The sequence below is a fragment of the Ranitomeya imitator genome, chromosome 6, assembly GCF_032444005.1.
Source record: "Ranitomeya imitator isolate aRanImi1 chromosome 6, aRanImi1.pri, whole genome shotgun sequence".
In the NCBI taxonomy this organism is placed as follows: Eukaryota; Metazoa; Chordata; class Amphibia; order Anura; family Dendrobatidae; genus Ranitomeya; species Ranitomeya imitator.
Window position 1 is genome coordinate 484653351 of NC_091287.1, and position 17283 is coordinate 484670633.

The following is a 17283-nucleotide window of genomic DNA, read 5'->3' on the forward strand; positions in this document are numbered from 1 at the left end:
TGGCTGTACTATGTATGACAGCTATTGCAATTAGTATTGCCACCAAATCATTTCCTAATATTTTTGCTATATTTATTAATTAGGAAGCCTGATAACATTTAGTAATATTTAAAGAGCAACTTATTACAAATTGCAGTTATTCTTCAGAAGTGCGGGGTCCTGAGACCCTCATTAATCAAGCACTGTGAAGAAGTGCTCAGCTTCTCCAGTAGACCTGCATACAGCGGCTTATGGACTCCATGGACTTTCTATTGAGCCTATACGTAGCCGGGTGCATGGCTCTGGCAGTAGTAGAGTACTTCGGCACAGTGTTTGAGAGATGAGTGAAGATTTCATGACCCAAAAACCCTACCAATTCATCAGCAATTTTGAAGGACTACTGAGATTTGAAATAATAATAATAATGATAATAATAATAAAAAATGATCGTTACGTTTTAAGAAAAAATGCCTTTTAACAAAGGGTAGCTCATTTTCTTAAATTCTGTACAATAGAAAATATTGATATTAAAATGAACATTAAACCTGCTCTTGATAAAGTAGGCTTTTTTATATATGCCTCTAATATATAAATATTTTTTTTAATATACAAAATGTCAAAAAGATAGAAAAACATATAAAACATATAATAAATGTCAGCAGAGATTTTTCCCAGCTAAAAACACAGAATAAACACAATCACACCTTTACCAGATCATAGCAGTAAAATATGCCTTCTTTCATGCCACTCTACTAGCACACATACTGTATGACTTCATAGATTGGCACTGTAGGTAGAGTAATAGTAGGCGGCAGCTCTCACTTCCTCAGGATTTATATAATTTGTCCAAAGGAGGGAAGAGTGAAGCCAGTGCTGAATGGCTGCAGGGCTAGCGTGACATAATATTACGTAACCTCCGGGAGAGGCAGTGTTGACTCCGCTGAAACAGTGCTGGCACTGGAGGTGAATGTGCTTTACTGAAGTCAAACAAATGATTGAAGATGATTGTCCGAGTAGTGGACAACCCCTTTAAGATATCTATATCTATATCAATAAAGGGTCTCACCTCATAAACTCGTCTTACATGAGAATGAAAGTGAAATGTTGTAACCATAGAAATATTTCAGAGTAAAGAGCGAACTCTTCCAAGAACAGATTAGCCAAGCTGCTGAACAGCTGTGAAAAATATATGACAAAACTATGTGGTATTACAAATTAGCCACTAAAAATACTTTGTTGTGATTTTCGTCAGACTCAAATGATATCTGATTATTTGCAGTGTTATTCTATCTGGGAGTCTGCTAGCCAAAATACTGGAGTTAACATTTAGCTACACGGAGAAAGTCATATTTTCTCATTAACAAGGAGATAAGCGGTTGACATGGGACTGCCTCAGATGACCAAAGATAGTTACAAGTAAAGTAGAGCAATTTGTAAGGACTTGAGCTTATGGACATACGACTCATAATGATGTAGAAATATATTTCAGTAATAGAAATCTCACATGGGAGTCGGCTTGCTAGACCAAGGTACATTGAACCCAAAGTAAACTCTTCAATGGCAGAACGCCAATGCTGTGCAATGGATTGTTATTAGGTAAAGAAAGTAATGGGGAGAGCAGAGGAGAATATTGAGATCACCACCTACCCACAGACAGTAACATTTCACAAAAAACAGATGCACTCATGTCTGCCTGTAAACATTTTAGCTACATTTAGCAATGGTCTTTTAGATTTTAGCAGTTACCATTCAATTTTAAGAACTTAAAGGACCTCTGTCACCACTTCCAGCCGTTAGAAACTAAAAGAGCCACCTTGTGCAGCAGTAATGCTGCATTCTGACAAGGTGGCTCTTTTAGTTATTGGTGCAGTCAAAGCAGAAATAAAGCGTTTTATAATTTCGCAAAAATACCTGTCTTTAGACAGGGAGGCAGGTCTTAAACCCCCCTGCTGCACATGCCACACTGCCATCACTCAAAGCTTCTTCGGTGGCAGGCGCCGCCCCCTCCGCGCTGTTTTCCAATCAAATCCGGCGCCTGCGCTGTTTAGTTCTACAAGGGGTAGGCGCAGTGAGTGCTGCCCGTCTTACCTCAGATGCAGTCTTGCAGACTGCGCCTGTGCGGCCACCCAGCTAGTGAATCCCAGCCCCGCAGTGTGTTATGCATTATGCACAGTGCGGGGCTAGGATTCACAGGCAGGGCGGCCGCACAGGCGCAGTCTGCGAGACTGCATCTGAGGTCAGACGGGCAATGCTCACTGCGCCTGCCCCAGGCAGAACAAAACAGCGCACGCACCGGATTTGATTGGAAAACAGCACGGAGGGGGCGGCGCCCAGCACCGAAGAAGCCTTGAGTGACGGAAGTGTGGCGTGTGCAGCAGGGGGTTTAAAACCTGCCACCCTGTCTAAAGACAGGTATTTTTGCCAAATTATAAAATGCTTTATTTCTGCTTTGACTGCACCAATAACTAAAAGAGCCACCTTGTCAGAATGCAGCATTACTGCTGCACAAGATGGCTCTTTTAGTTTCTAACGGCTGGAGGGGGTGACAGTGTCCTTTAATTTTCCTTATTTAGAAATACGTGTTAGGTTATAACATAGGTTGTACTAGATCATGTTTTGTGACATTGACCTGTTCATCTCACGTGTCTGGCTTAAATTGTGATGGGGGACAATACATGTATATATATGTATATATAAGACAATTCAGAATGATATACAGTGCAGACCAAAAGTTTGGACACAGCTTCTCATTTAAAGATTTTTCTGTATTTTCATTACTATGAAAATTGTACATTCACACTGAAGGCATCAAACTATGATTTAACATATGTGGAATTATATACTTAACATAAAAGTGTGAAACAACTGAAATTGTGTCTTACATTCTAGGTTCTTCAAAGTAGCCACCTATTGCTTTGATGACTGCTTTGCACACTCTTGGCATTCTCTTGATGAGCTTCATTGAGGTAATCACCGGGAATGGTCTTCCAACAATTTTGAAGGAGTTCCCAGAGATCCTTAGCATTTGTTGGCCCTTTTGCCTTCACTCTACGGTCAAGCTCACCCGAAACCATCTCGATTAGGTTCAGGTCTGGTGACTGTGGAGGCCAGGACATCTAGCGCATCACTCTCCTTCTTGGTAAAATATCCCTTACACAGCCTGGAGGTGTGTTTGGGGTCATTTTCTTGTTGAAAAATAAATGATGGTCCAACTAAACGCAAACCGGATGGAATAGCATGCCACTGCAAGATGCTGTAGTAGCCATGCTGGTTCAGTATGCCTTCAATTTTGAATAAATCCCCAACAGTGTCACCAGCAAAGCACCCCCACACCATCACACCTCCTCCTCCATGCTTCACGGTGGGAACCAGGCATGTAAAGTCAATCTGTTCACCTTTTCTGCGTCGCAGAAAGACACGGTGGTTGGAACCAAAGATCTCAAATTTGGACTCATCAGACCAAAGCACAGATTTCCACTGGTCTAATGTCCATTCCTTGTGTTCTTTAGCCCAAACAAGTCTCTTCTGCTTGTTGCCTGTCCTTAGCAGTGGTTTCTTAGCAGCTATTTTACCATGAAGGCCTGCTGCACAAAGTCTCCTCTTAACAGTTGTTGTAGAGATGTGTCTGCTGCTAGAACTCTGTGTGGCAATGACCTGGTCTCTAATCTGAGCTGCTGTTATCCTGAGATTTCTGAGGCTGGTGACTCGGATAAACTTATCCTCAGAAGCAGAGGTGACTCTTGGTCTTCGTTTCCTGGGGCAGTCCTCATGTGAGCCAGTTTCTTTGTAGCGCTTGATGGTTTTTGCCACTGCACTTGGGGACACTTTCAAAGTTTTCCCAATTTTTCGGACTGACTGACCTTCATTTCTTAAAGTAATGATGGCCACTCGTTTTTCTTAGCTGTTTTTTTCTTGCCATAATACAAATTCTAACAGTCTATTCAGTAGGACTATCAGCTGTGTATCCACCAGACTTCTGCACAACACAACTGATGGTCCCAACCCCATTTATAAGGCAGGAAATCCCACTTATTAAACCTGACAGGGCACAGCTTTGAAGTGAAAACCATTCCCGGTGACTACCTCTTGAAGCTCATCAAGAGAATGCCAAGAGTGTGCAAAGCAGTCATCAAAGCAAAAGGTGGCTACTTTGAAGAACCTAGAATATAAGACATAATTTCAGTTGTTTCACATTTTCTTGTTAAGTATATAATTCCACATGTGTTAATTCATAGTTTTGATGCCTTCAGTGTGAATGTACAATTTTCAGTCATGAAAATACAGAAAAATCTTTAAATGAGAAGGTGTGCCCAAACTTTTGGTCTGTACTGTATATTGAGATAAGTTGTAGCTAGTGATAATTTAAGTCTTTAGAGATTATTTTATCGTTTGAACACCTTTAGAAATAAATAGGGCACATGTGGAGTTATTTATTATTTAGCTTCTGAAAGAACCACCAAATTTAGGACTATCTGGAACAGAGTATTTGCGGTGTGAGATTTTTCAGGAAATATTCTGAGATTTAACAAAAAGTTTGTTGATGCACTGTCAAAATCCTTTGAAGAAAATGGTGGATCAAACGCTACAGCACAAGTAGATCCAAAATGTACAAAAATGGGCAAAAAATATTCTAAAGAAATAAAAGAGTGACTAGAACTAAATAAATTGAGATTATTGAGGGAAAATTTTTTCTGTGCTCCCATTGAAACCAATTGGATGTAACGGCTAATAAAATATAACTTTACTTTGTATTCAGTTACATCGCAGATGTTACTACAATGTGAAATGTCTCAAGGATTCTGAATCTAGATTTTTGGATGTGACTAAATGCTTCTTAATGTCAGACATTACGTTTATGACTCACTGGCCCTTTAAATCATAAATCATATACTAATAAAATGGAACACAGCTTCTTCAAAATGATGGAATCTAACAGAAAGAAACACATGGGCAAAGCTATGGCGACAGTGGAAATAGTATAGACAATAAAAAAACAGATATTTGTGTTGGCACAAATCACTTGCTGTAAAATCCTTGGAAAAACAAAACGTCGTACACTATTGATTATTTTATATTTTGTGGAAAAACGCATAAGCTGAACCTTATTTAACCTAAAGTTTAAGGAAAATCATAAAAATGTGGGTAAGATTATTTTTTATAAATTCTATAAGTGACGTTTGTGAATCCAAATATGGCAGCAATGGGATAATCTGCATTGTATAATCTCATTCCTTTTTTTCGAGGAGAGGAAATGGATGTCATCTGTTCTCCAAATATCATGATTCAAAGAAAGTATATGTGTGGAGATAAAGCAGAAGAGGATAAGTGGTTTGCTTGTATTCATGTGTCTATATCGTGTTCATACTAGATTCATAAAATGGCACGGCACAGCCCGAAAAAGAAACATAGTGCCAAACTAAGGGCAATAAAACATGCAATGGTTAAAAAAGAAATCTGGTGATGACTTGGCGTTTTTGGCAGATTTTAGGATATGTAATCCAAGTCTAACAAAAGAAGAGCATTATGATTATAAAAAGGTCAACATCTGATGAGGTCAACATCTGATGAGGTCAACATCCAGATGCGAATACCATTGTATATATCAGCCATTGGTTCCCATTCAACAAAATACTGCATTTCTTTGCATAAAATTGGACTGAAAATCATATTTGGCTATGATTTTCAATATACAGAAGCAGCATTGTCTAATTTGAGATGATACCGCAAGATATCTGACACCTGATTTGACTTGTTCAATGGCATTTGCTGCGCTAATGGTCCAGTTACGGTTTTCTGCATCAATATATTCTTCTGAATTATAGTGTTATAATTAGTTGTGTGATATATTAGAAAATGCTACGTCTGTAGCTGTAGTAAAGTATATCAAAGATGTGTTAAAAAGTCATCGCTTTGACTAAGGTTTTTGGTGATATACGTTTCTGGACATGTTTAAAGGGTATCTGAAAGTGAGACCAACCCTACTAAGCTGTCTATGTAGGCATACAGCTCTTCCTAAAAGATGTGGAATGGTAACATCTTTTGGGCTGTATGTTGGACAGCTATGGTTGTTATAATCCTGTGATTTAAATAAAGCTGTGGCTATTTTGACATCCAAACTCCATGAAGCTGAATAAAATGATACCTTGATAGCTGCTATTTGATATCATATGCCAGAGAAATCCATGTTTTTCTTATATGTAAATGAGCTGTTAAGGACTATAGGCTGGACACATATCTGCATGACAATCTGCTTCCAGATATTATATTTATTAGAAGGGAGAGTTACCAGTGTGAGACAAGTAACTAACACAAAACAGCAGAACTGAACTTTGCCTCTTTATAAACACATTTTCTGCAGCTCTCACAGCTCTGCTGTATTGCAACACTGTCTGTCTGTGAAATGGAAGCAGAAGAAGTGAGAGGAAAATGTAATATGTAACACACAGCTCTGCAGTGAGATCAGGAGAGCAATTGCACATCACACTGGCAACTTCCCTTTCATGTAAAATAATCTCTGGAGGCAGATTCTCATGCAGATCAGTGTCCTTTCCGTAGTACTGAGCAGCTCATTTACATGTTGATTTCTCTCAAATAAGATATTGCATTACATATATCAATGTATCATTTTATTCAGCTTCCTATTACCTACATGCCCATATTGACGGCATATGAGGGTTGATCCTATCGACAGATTCTCCCCGCACGTAGCTGAACGATTCGGGGAGTTTCCGTCATGGGGGCAACACCAACGCTAATTCAGCCTTCAGTCACTGTCGCTGTAACCGCGCAGTTGCCTAACTGCGTCCCAGGCCCTGACTGACCTGACTGACAGCGGCCCTGCATTGAACCGGCGCCAGCGCCGCCTCCGTAACTGAAACAGAAACGATGCCGAGGAGAATAAAGTTCATTTTCTCCCTGCAGTGTTCAGGTAAGCTATTAACCTGCAGATTAACCCCATATCTGCCAGTTAATAGTGTTTTTTCTGGTGACATTTTTCCTTTATGCAGTGCAACAAATGCATTGTTAGAAAACAATAAGAACATTTCTTTCGAGCTAAAACTTTTGGGGAAGCTAAAATTATCAACATAATCTATTATATAACAAACCGTATTATAGAATGGACACCATTTCCAGACTACAGGTTGCTGTAAATTGCACCATGTGTCCTATTGCTGGACTTGAACTAGAATCTAAATTGTGACAGGGTTGTCAACAGTCAGCAAATTCCAGGACTGAAGGTTAAAATAGGACACTTTTTTTCAAGCATATACAAAAAAAGCCAAACACTGCCACCCTACCCATTGCATCACTGTCGTTTTAGACTATATTACAAATCACGGATGGCTCAGTATAGAATATTGTCCATTTATAGATGATGAGGATGGGGCCCGTGGTCAATTTCCGTTAACTTCTTTGGCACCTGATATGCATTGGGTGCATTTATTTTCTGAGCCAATGCCAATATATGGACCATGAAGTTACCCAGCAGGGGCTGCTATCTTGCCTTTCCTTAACCAACATAGACAGGCTTCAATTCTTCAGTGGTTAAATTCTTAGCATTGGATTCATGATTTTACAAAATAAATACAAGACACAATATATTAAATATATAAAACCATCATCAAATGAAATTACTTTTCGCATAAATAGCTAAGAAGAGAATGGTCATTTAAGAACCTTAGGACAAGAAGTCCAAGGACCCATCAATGGTTGTGCTAATATACCTAAGGGGACAGGATCTGGATTCACAGGGCTCTGTTGTCTGGAATGGCCGGTGCTGCTGCTACTGCTACCTTTTTTTAAATCCTCCGCATCACTGTACCGCCTGATCCAGTAATTAAGCTCCTCCCGGTCGGCTTCCTGACATCGCCGAAGCACAGTGAGGGATCGTCTTGTTTTTTCCACCATATCCATTATGCAGTTTAAAAGCTGTTAGGAAAAGATGAAAAAAAAACAGCTCACATGCCATTGTTTTAAAAGAGCCACAGCAAATACATATAGGTAGATATTAGACACATATTGTCTGCGTGAACCAATGTGACAATTGTATCTCATGGTTCCCATTTTCTTTTTTTTTTTTCTTTTGTGACAGCATAAAAGAGCCGTGGCTCAAAAATAAGCACGAGATCTGTCTGTGAACATGTAACATTCATTAGGCCTAGCTTCCGAACACTTGGAAAGTACTTTCATCTGCCATCTGTCATGATGGTAGAGTTATTTGTTGTAAATATATTATGACTTGGTAATCTTGCATACTTGAAATTTGCATAGGACTAATCCAAACTGCCATGGAAATGTACGCCATTATTTAGCTCTCGACGACAGTACGTGAAGACAGTGTACGAGGCATAAAGATGATATATTGTAAATGAGTTAGGCGAGTGAAGCATAACGGAGGAAAAAAAATTAATTCAGGCAGCTACTATGCTGAAAAATTGTCCAAACAGAGTAATGCTCTACAGAGAAAGCTGGCATAATTCTTTTTTACATGTGACATCAAATTTTTGTATTATTCAAATCCTGTATTTTTTTTTGTTATCTGGTGATACACAAAGTATTGTACTACATCAATGTTTCTCAAGGTTCAATACCACCTACTACTACTAAAGTTCAGTGTAAGTTCAATAACACATACTAAAATAAAGAAAACAAAATCACCCAAAAAAATTATATTGCAAGCTTCCCCTTTTGGATTTGGTCTTCACTCCCAGGGTTAAGGCTAACCAAATATATCAGATATTGGCCAACTATGCTTTGGCCAATAGTTTGGCTAAAAGCCATCTCAGCCTATGGTCATTTACAAAGGAGAGCTCGTTTGGCCAAGTGCTCCTGTGCTCCCTATGAGAAAGCAGCCAACTGACATGTCGGACGGCAGCTCATCTCAGTGAGAGCAATACAATTGGACTTGTGCAATCAACGTCTCTCCAGGCCATCAGTTGGCTGGCACCACCATACACATTAGACCGTTGGCAGAATCCTTCGATATCGGCGGGTTCAGCCAATATCAGTCTACCTTGTATAGACACCTTACTGGACTACATGTTGAGTACCTAGGTTCTCTATTGCTAAGGCATGGAGACCCATTTTAAAAGGTGGTTAATTAAAGCCAGGGCCTCCATCAGAGAAGTACAGGTGTTACTATAGTCAAGGGCCCACACTCGCACATAGGCTGCCAATGGTTTATCATCTTGGACTTACTCAGTTATACTTATTGACACTTAATAAACAATAACATGTAAATGTTAAGGCTAAAGAGTTCACGGGCTGCAGTTAGACTTCTATCCTCTTTTAGAGGCCTTCATATAAATTATATGAGTCTAAAAAGGTGCTTAAAGAGGACCTATCAGCAGGTCAAAAGTGTCCAGCTTTTGCTCTTATTTCATTCACGCTACTCCCTTTAGTGTTGTTTTTTATTTTTTTAAATAGTTCCAGACAAATGGAGCTTTATATGGAGGGTACCCAATATACAAATGTTATGGTCTTTTTGAAGGACCATAGGATACTCTGGGGACATGTCTTTGGGCCGCTATGCATAATTACATTGTGGGCACTGCTCCATGGTCAAAACTATAACAAACAGACAAAAAAAAAACGAATGGAATACTCAGAAAAGTAAGAAGAATAATGCCAGAGGAAAAAATGACCCATTGTCACTTTGTAACAGAACTTCTATAATAGTCACATATATTGTAATTTTTAATTCCTTGGAAACAACAAAAACCTTCCAAGTCTTGTTGCTTCACCATGATCTTGTGATCCTCCCCACACCTAAACATTCTCCTTTTATTTCTCCACTCCATCGATATACCAGGAGGAATTGTAGGTAAAACGTTGGTGGGAAGGGGAAGCTTTTCCATTTGGGGCCCAAGGTATTTCTTCCCTGACTAGAGGACAGACTTCAGAATCATTTCAAAGGTATATAACGTTAATGCAAAAGAAAACCATAAAATTATTTTCTATCCACTATATTTTTTTATCTTTTTTTATCTTATGGCTCCAGCATCTCTTATATGTTACAGAAATTTAGAAAGGTTCTTACATGATCTAGGTGCTTCCATTCTTCTGCCCACTCTCTGTCTGTTAGCCTGTGGTCTATCATTTCTTCTTGACGTGCTCCATGCAACCCTAGACAAAGCAGATGTAAAGTCTCATGTAACACTAATTAACACCCTTCTGAAAAATGGATTAAGTCTTTCAACAATAGCCTTAAGGAGTTTTTTTTTTACTAATTGGTGGAGAGTTAATGTAATTGTCCCAGTGAAGAAAAAAAAAAGAAAACAATAATCACTTGAGAATAAATAAATTCTGTAAAAGTCATAAGGACAATAAAATAACATACTACTCAATGGAGACAATAGCGACACGGAATGTAAAAAATAGACTGTATTGAATTCCGAACTGTCAAGCAATTGATGCCCACCATGGTCTCTGTAGTCACATCCCCACTGCCATCAATAAATCTGATTTCAAGTGTAGGAGATAAGCGGCTCTAGTTTGGCTGTCAGGTCTTCAGTGGGAGTTCCAAGTGTTTAATTACCACTTTCACTGCAGAAAGCGACTGGCTGTTATTTCATGTGTTTTTCTCCTACACCTAAATCAATAGCAAATTTGATTTAGTGACTTAGATTTTGCATTTTTTTTTTAAATTATAACACATTGTATTATGACAATGACCATAATGAACATTATCAAGTTAATATTCTCCACAAAGCTATACTAACAAGGGAGAAATACAAAAAGATCTCCAATTCTCTTACCCATAGGCCTGTTTCTGTCCCTGAGGTCCCTGTGGTTAGGGTGTCTGTACGAGTCCCTGTAGTGGTGGGCAATTGCCATGTCATCCAAACGATAATGCTGAGGTGGTGGTGGGGTAGGGTGAGGCAAACCATTGGGTTGATAGGACAAGCCATTATTTGGACTGTACCGCTGGCCGGGGCTTATAGTGCATGGCCGCTTGCTTGGATGCTCTGAGTGCAAAGGCTCTCTGTCAAAGCCATTTTCTTTGGTTCTGAAAAGAAAATATGTGTAATGTACTACAAATGTAATCTAAATGTGTATTTTATTGATCTTACGTAGGCTTGCTATCGTAGGGTTGGGTAGGTCATTTCTCGTTCTCGACTTGTTCTCACCTACACACATAGTCAACCACAACCAACCTCTCAACCACAAGCAATGCCTCAAAGGTTTTGGAGAAAAGTTACCATGAGAAAAGCTAAATCCTGTAATATAGAACTTTTCTTTTTTTTTCCACAGGTTTAATAACACCCAGATTTCCTCTACACTAAAGCTTGGAAAAGAAGTAAATAAAATCTGTGATGTAGAACAAATTATTGGGTCTTGCTGGGAATAGAGTCTAATAGTGAAATAAATACTATGAGTTCTTTGCAGCCATGACATGTCATGGACAAATTACTCAGTTGTGTTTTCCACTCACGTGTCAGGATTTTTTTTTCACTCTTTCTGTGACTGATGGCTCCCAGTGTTATTATTGAAACAGATTGATCTTTTTAATGAGCCAGTTTAATAGACTCCAAAATCTCACCGTGGCTGCTCATCCGTGTTAGACCATATGCACCAAGAAAACATTCAGTAAAACATAAAGCTTCACTGTCAGACTGCTGAAACCTTAATAAACCTCAATCTACAATTCTGCATAAAAATGCACAGAATGGCGACGTATATCAAAAGCAACATCACAATAGTGCCGTTGATGGAAATATGTTTTTGGTTTGTTGCATGGTAGACATTATATTTTGCAACCTACTAAGCCTTCCAGATGGAAACAGTTCTGCTGGCAAGTGTAATGAGGTTAATGCTATGTTCCCGACAATAGAAATACCGTACATATATATTTTATTTTTTATGGAGGTGACACATTAACATTTCCCTGTATACTAATATATACTAAATCCTTACATCTTCTGTAGCAGTTCCGATAATGTCATCTGCCACATTTGTCTTGGATAGAAGGCAAGTACTGTTACGGTAATGAATGGATGCGCCCATGTTCCCATAAATCCTATGTTACCGGCACGATAATATAAAGCTAAACATGTTTATTGGTCATAAGAAAATCAAAAGAATTTTGAGCAGTTAATATTTTTTGGAACAGAGGACTACCTAATTAAGACTGTGGGGCAACCTAAAACTAAATATCTTCTACTTCCAAGAATCGAAGTGACATTTGTTACCATGTAGTCGTAGTCTAAATGCAACTTACACCTCCACATCAAGCACTTGGCTCTTTGCCTCCTGGTCCTGCTAATTCCTTTGGTCAGAAGAAATGGATCCCCAGTAAAAATATATTCCAGTCTGAAGTCTGGCAGTATATAATTAAAGGGAACCTGTCACCTGAATTTGGCGGGATCGGTTTTGGGTCATATGGGCAGAGTTTTTGGGTGTTTGATTCACCCTTTCCTTACCCGCTGGCTGCATGCTGGCCGCAATATTCAGTTGACAGGTTCCCTTTAAACCTCAATGACTTTCTTTAGGTGACCAACTCAACTGCAACTCTTGTGACAATGAAGTCCTACTGCATCTGTCATTGTATGTTCTACATTCTGGATTAAGTTTCAGAATTTTCGCTATAAAATCATCTGTTACTTTGTTTTTAATGTTATGATTTGCTCATAAGGCTTTGAAACATGACTCCATAATTAATAAACTATCATTTTCTATCCCATCCATATTCAAGTAAGGCAACTTTAGTGTCTAAAATAAATCTTCTAAACGAAGAATTATCAAAAAGCACCCCCATCAAAGTAGTTATCCTCTTAATATATTGCACTCATATAATAAAGCACTGTGTACTTACAATTGCTCATTTTGCTTTTCTACCCAGTTAATTCTTTTCTCTTCTTCATGAAGAAACAGGAAATCTCTTTTCCCTGCATTTATCATTCTCCTCTTCAGCTGCCCCCCCCCCCCCCAATCAGGGATGTTTCAATGGGGTAGAATTGTAGAATCTAATGATGACTCTTGCAGGGAAATGAGACTTCCTGTTTCCACATAGAGCTCTGACCGATTCAGCTAGTCAGTTATTATTCTCATGATGTCATAGACCTAATGGAAAAGAGTAGAATTAGCTGGGTAGAAAAGCAAAATGAGCAATTGTAAGAATACAGTGCTATATATTATAATGAATGCAATATATTAAGAGGACAAAAACATTAACTGGAGTACTTATTTAAATGTGCATTGAAAATCTAGGTTAGGGTAAGATGAATTAATCACTAAAACCTTTTTACAAAAACTGCAAAGGATATAGGATAATATCTATAAATATTTTTAGCAAATTGTCAAAGATTTCAAAAATTTGCAAAAAAATACTTATTGAAAGTTTTTTTTAATGTAGGCTCCATTTTTAGGAAAAAAAAGTAAAAATATATCTTTATATATGTGCTACAGACTCCAAGACTATAGAAAAATAGGACATCATGCGTACACAAGTTAGAAGTCTTAACAAATACATAAGAATAAATTGTTTTATAAATCAATAGTGCACATGAAAATAGGTAACTTTGTATAACATCTCACAATTAATATTTTATTCTTATTTCACGGGGTAATTTCTGTACTCAGTGAAGAAAGATTTTCTCATTACTGAGACAGAAGAGGATAGTTTGTGTTTTTAAAATTCTATGGAGGAGGAGGAGCTAGAGGCGGAGACAGACATTCTGCTGCAAGTTCTCCTGAAACGACAGTTATTTTTCTCCGTGGAATTTTATAAGCACCAACTGTCATCTCCTATCTCAGTAATGGGGAAATCTGTATTCACTTAACCCTGCTGTTGTCTTCGGTCAAAAACGACCGACCTTCAACTTCAATATTCTTTAAAATATTCAAGATGCGGCTCTGAAACCCGTGGCCGACCGACCCGTCCTCATTTAAATCAATCAACCACAAGTTTCAGAACCGCATCTTGAATACCCCAAAAAATACCAAAGTTCAAAATCGGTCTCACCAGACCGAAGACAACAGCAGGGTTAATATAAATGTTACCAGTGAGTTGATCATGTTGAGAGTGAAAGAAAGCAGATTTATCTGATAAGATGTATTATAAAGTTTCTTATTTTTAAATTGACTATGAAAGAATGAAAAATGTGAAAAATAAAACGATGGGTGTTATTTAACATTTCTTCTATGTTTTGCTTTTTTTTGCGCCTCGCTATTTAACATTCTTTAAATGCATATTAGCATGGTGTTGGAGTAATTTGCATGTGATCAGTTTATGAAAAATAGCTTCTGGCTAAAATTTTTGACATGTCTAATTTCACGCTTGAGATGAGTGAGTGCGCAGAGATAACCCCATCAAAGGAGGGGAAAAAAAAAACAACAAATGCGCAGTGATAAGCTGACTGTTTCTATGCATTCTCTTGCAATCATTGACTGAAGAGATCGTTTGATATAAAAGTTTAATATATTTATTACATAAATCCAACTTAGAGTTCCACGATGCTACAAGAAAACTCTGCTCATATTATTGCTTTACCCATTCCATACATGATGGAATCCTGACAGATCCCAATCTGAGTTGAAGAGATCTTTGGGATCTGTATAGAAATAGATCTATCATAGACCTGCCCCCAACTCTGTAATTTAAATTTCTATTTTGTGATACGTATTAACTTTACAGGTGTTAGGTTGGTGAATTTGTGGGAGAATTCGTTTTTTTCTAATATCCAATCAGAAGATTTTTTTCTGCAGGCAGCATTTTATAGAACAGAGCTAGCTTTGCAGATTGTTATATAGGTTTGTGGGAAAATATTCCGTGTTGTTTTTATCACTTATTCATCTAAATCTCTTCTCATTCTCGACTTAGGAGTTCAGTAGGAGGTCCATCTCAGTGTGCATACAACAATCACTGTCAATCACTGATCAGGTCCACCCACTGGACTCCTAACCGCAAAATAATGGAAAAATGTAGCTTAATAAATTATAACTGACCCTAAATCTTTCCCCGCAAAACTATATCAATGTGGCCAGCTTCTTCTGCTCCATAACATGCTGCTTGCAGACTGGACTGCCCTATCATTGGAAAAATGATCTCTTATGTAAGAAGACTATTGCTGCCTGATGAATATGTAGCATAGTTAGACATCTTGTAACCGCCACATTGATGGAATTAAAAAAAAGCCCTACTCAAAATTTTGATCCCCTTAATATAATGCATTCATCATATTATACAGGACTGTGTACTTACAATTTCTTATGTTGCCTTTCTACCCAGCTAATTATTCTCTTTTCTCTGCTCTATGTAGAAACAGGAAGTCTCTTGTCCCTGCAGGAGTCATCTCCCTCTTCACCTCCTGACCCAGCTGCTCCCTCCTTCCCCTCCCAGGGACTTTTGCAGTGACTTATGACTCATAAAAGGGAAAATTGACCTCCTGTTTCTACATAGAGCTTAGAAGGATTCAGTTTTTAATCAGTTATGTCATAGATCTAATGTTAAAGAGAATAATTAGCTGGGTAGAAAGGCAAAATGAGCAATTGTGATTACACAGTGCTGTATAATATGATGATTGCAATATATAAAGAGAATAAATATTTTTATAGGAGTGCTTCTTTAAATCTAATAGTTTGCATTTACGATAAAAAGCAAAATCCATGGAAAATCTGAATTTTTTAAAGAAAAAAATAACATTTTTTTAGATATTTTAAATCAAAGACCATTAGTACAAAAACTGTAATCTCTTTATCCATTTTTCTTATATTGCAGATTTAGCTCAAATCCGGTTACATTCCTTGATAATAAGAAGGAAAAATCTGAAGTCTGGGACCATATGTTCAGAGGCACCACTCAGACCACCTATACGTTGCACTTTATATTATGTTGAACTGGAAATAAGGAAAAGATGAAAGTGAATAGGCCTTGTAATTTAAATGTCTTTTTCCCCTCTAACCATATTTTATGTGCTTTTTATTTTTAGTCCATATTTCCTGGAATCTCTTCTGGAAGCTTTTGTGGGGCCACGTGAGTGAAGCAGTCAGATAAGACCTTTTTATAAGGATATTAGAAATAAAATAGCCTATTTAGTCTGCAAAGGAAACTGTAGGACATGGAAGACGATCTGTAGAAAATAGCCATGGAAATGTATGGTTAATATACAGACATAGATTGTCAACCATTTTTCTGGAGTGACATTAATGAACAGAGTGTCAATTTGTTCCATAGCGAATTTGCTCTCATTAGTCCACAGGGTTCACCTATATGCTGAATTTTTTTTCAGTAGCATAAATTTATTTATTATATGAAAACACAATTTGTTGGTTTTACTGGCCTGCGGCCACCAGTAGGGGGAGCTACGGAGTGCTTACTGTTTATACAGTGAAGACAATACTAAAACAGTATGCAGGAAACCATTCAGCTCCCCCTAGTGGTGTTTGCTGGAAGACATAATTTTATCAGCAAACCCTACGTTTAGAAAGGAGATTTAAAAGCTGTATATCAGAAAAAATGATCATGATAATTAAAAAGCACTGAACACTGGATCTAAAAGACAAACTTTAAGCATAAGTATAATAGCACAATAAATGTATTTCATGCCTTGATGTCTGAAGTACATAGTTCTTCACATAACTCTTCAAGATCAGTTGATCTACAAACATACAAGGACAGGTCTACTTAGGAAGACGTTAAATGCTGCTACGGAATCCATTATATTTGTACAAGCAGGATGTTATATATTAATGGGTCAAGAAGTCCTGGATGTCAATAGATCTTGGTTATATTTACCTATCGGGGGTTCTCCTCTTCCCATTTTCATTCACATCGAGAAGCAACTCGGAGGAGTCAACAGGTGAGGTTGTGCTGGCATCCAGTAGCAGCTGCTCATGCTGAGCTAGATACTGGGCAGGGTTTTGCTTGGCCAGTCTTGCACAGTGCAGAAGTTCCCGCTGCAGCAGAGGCAGATTGGCCTAGAAAATAGACAAAAAGCTTCAAAATTGGAACCTTGAAGAGCACATAATTTTATTGTCATACGCCCATAAGAGTTTCAAGAAGTATCATTTCTCCTTGTGGAGATTGACATGCTAAGCATGCCGAGATGAGGAGACTTAAAGCCGCATATTTCAATAAGTCTACAATCATTTTACGTCCTTGTCTTCCAAACTTTGTCCGGGTAAGTAAAAATCGAGAACTTAAGGACAAGGCTGAGTGGTGGCTCAGTGATTAGCACCAAGGACAACATCTACAAGGAGTTTGTTCGCTTTGTGTTTCCGTGGGTTTCCTCCAGCTTCTCCGGTTTCCTCCCACACTACAAATACATACTGATAGGGAATGTAGATTGTGAACCCCCAATGGGG

General features: G+C 38.1%; 1 protein-coding gene across 7 annotated transcripts in view; it reads right to left on the minus strand.

Annotated features, from left to right (window-relative positions):
* The window catches only part of RUNX1T1 (RUNX1 partner transcriptional co-repressor 1), a 209544-nt gene that overhangs the window by 20271 nt on the left and 171990 nt on the right, over positions 1-17283 (minus strand). For 4 of the 7 annotated variants that reach the window (XM_069731604.1, XM_069731601.1, XM_069731605.1 and 1 more), the window contains exons 5-8: positions 16715-16896; positions 10737-10987; positions 10019-10104; positions 7704-7908 (exon numbers count right to left, since the gene is read on the minus strand). In XM_069731604.1, coding sequence (XP_069587705.1) covers positions 7704-7908; positions 10019-10104; positions 10737-10987; positions 16715-16896 — 724 coding nt within the window. The remainder of the gene's footprint in view (positions 1-7703; positions 7909-10018; positions 10105-10736; positions 10988-16714; positions 16897-17283) is intronic. The other 3 variants (XM_069731608.1, XM_069731606.1, XM_069731607.1) reach the window with 1 other exon arrangement.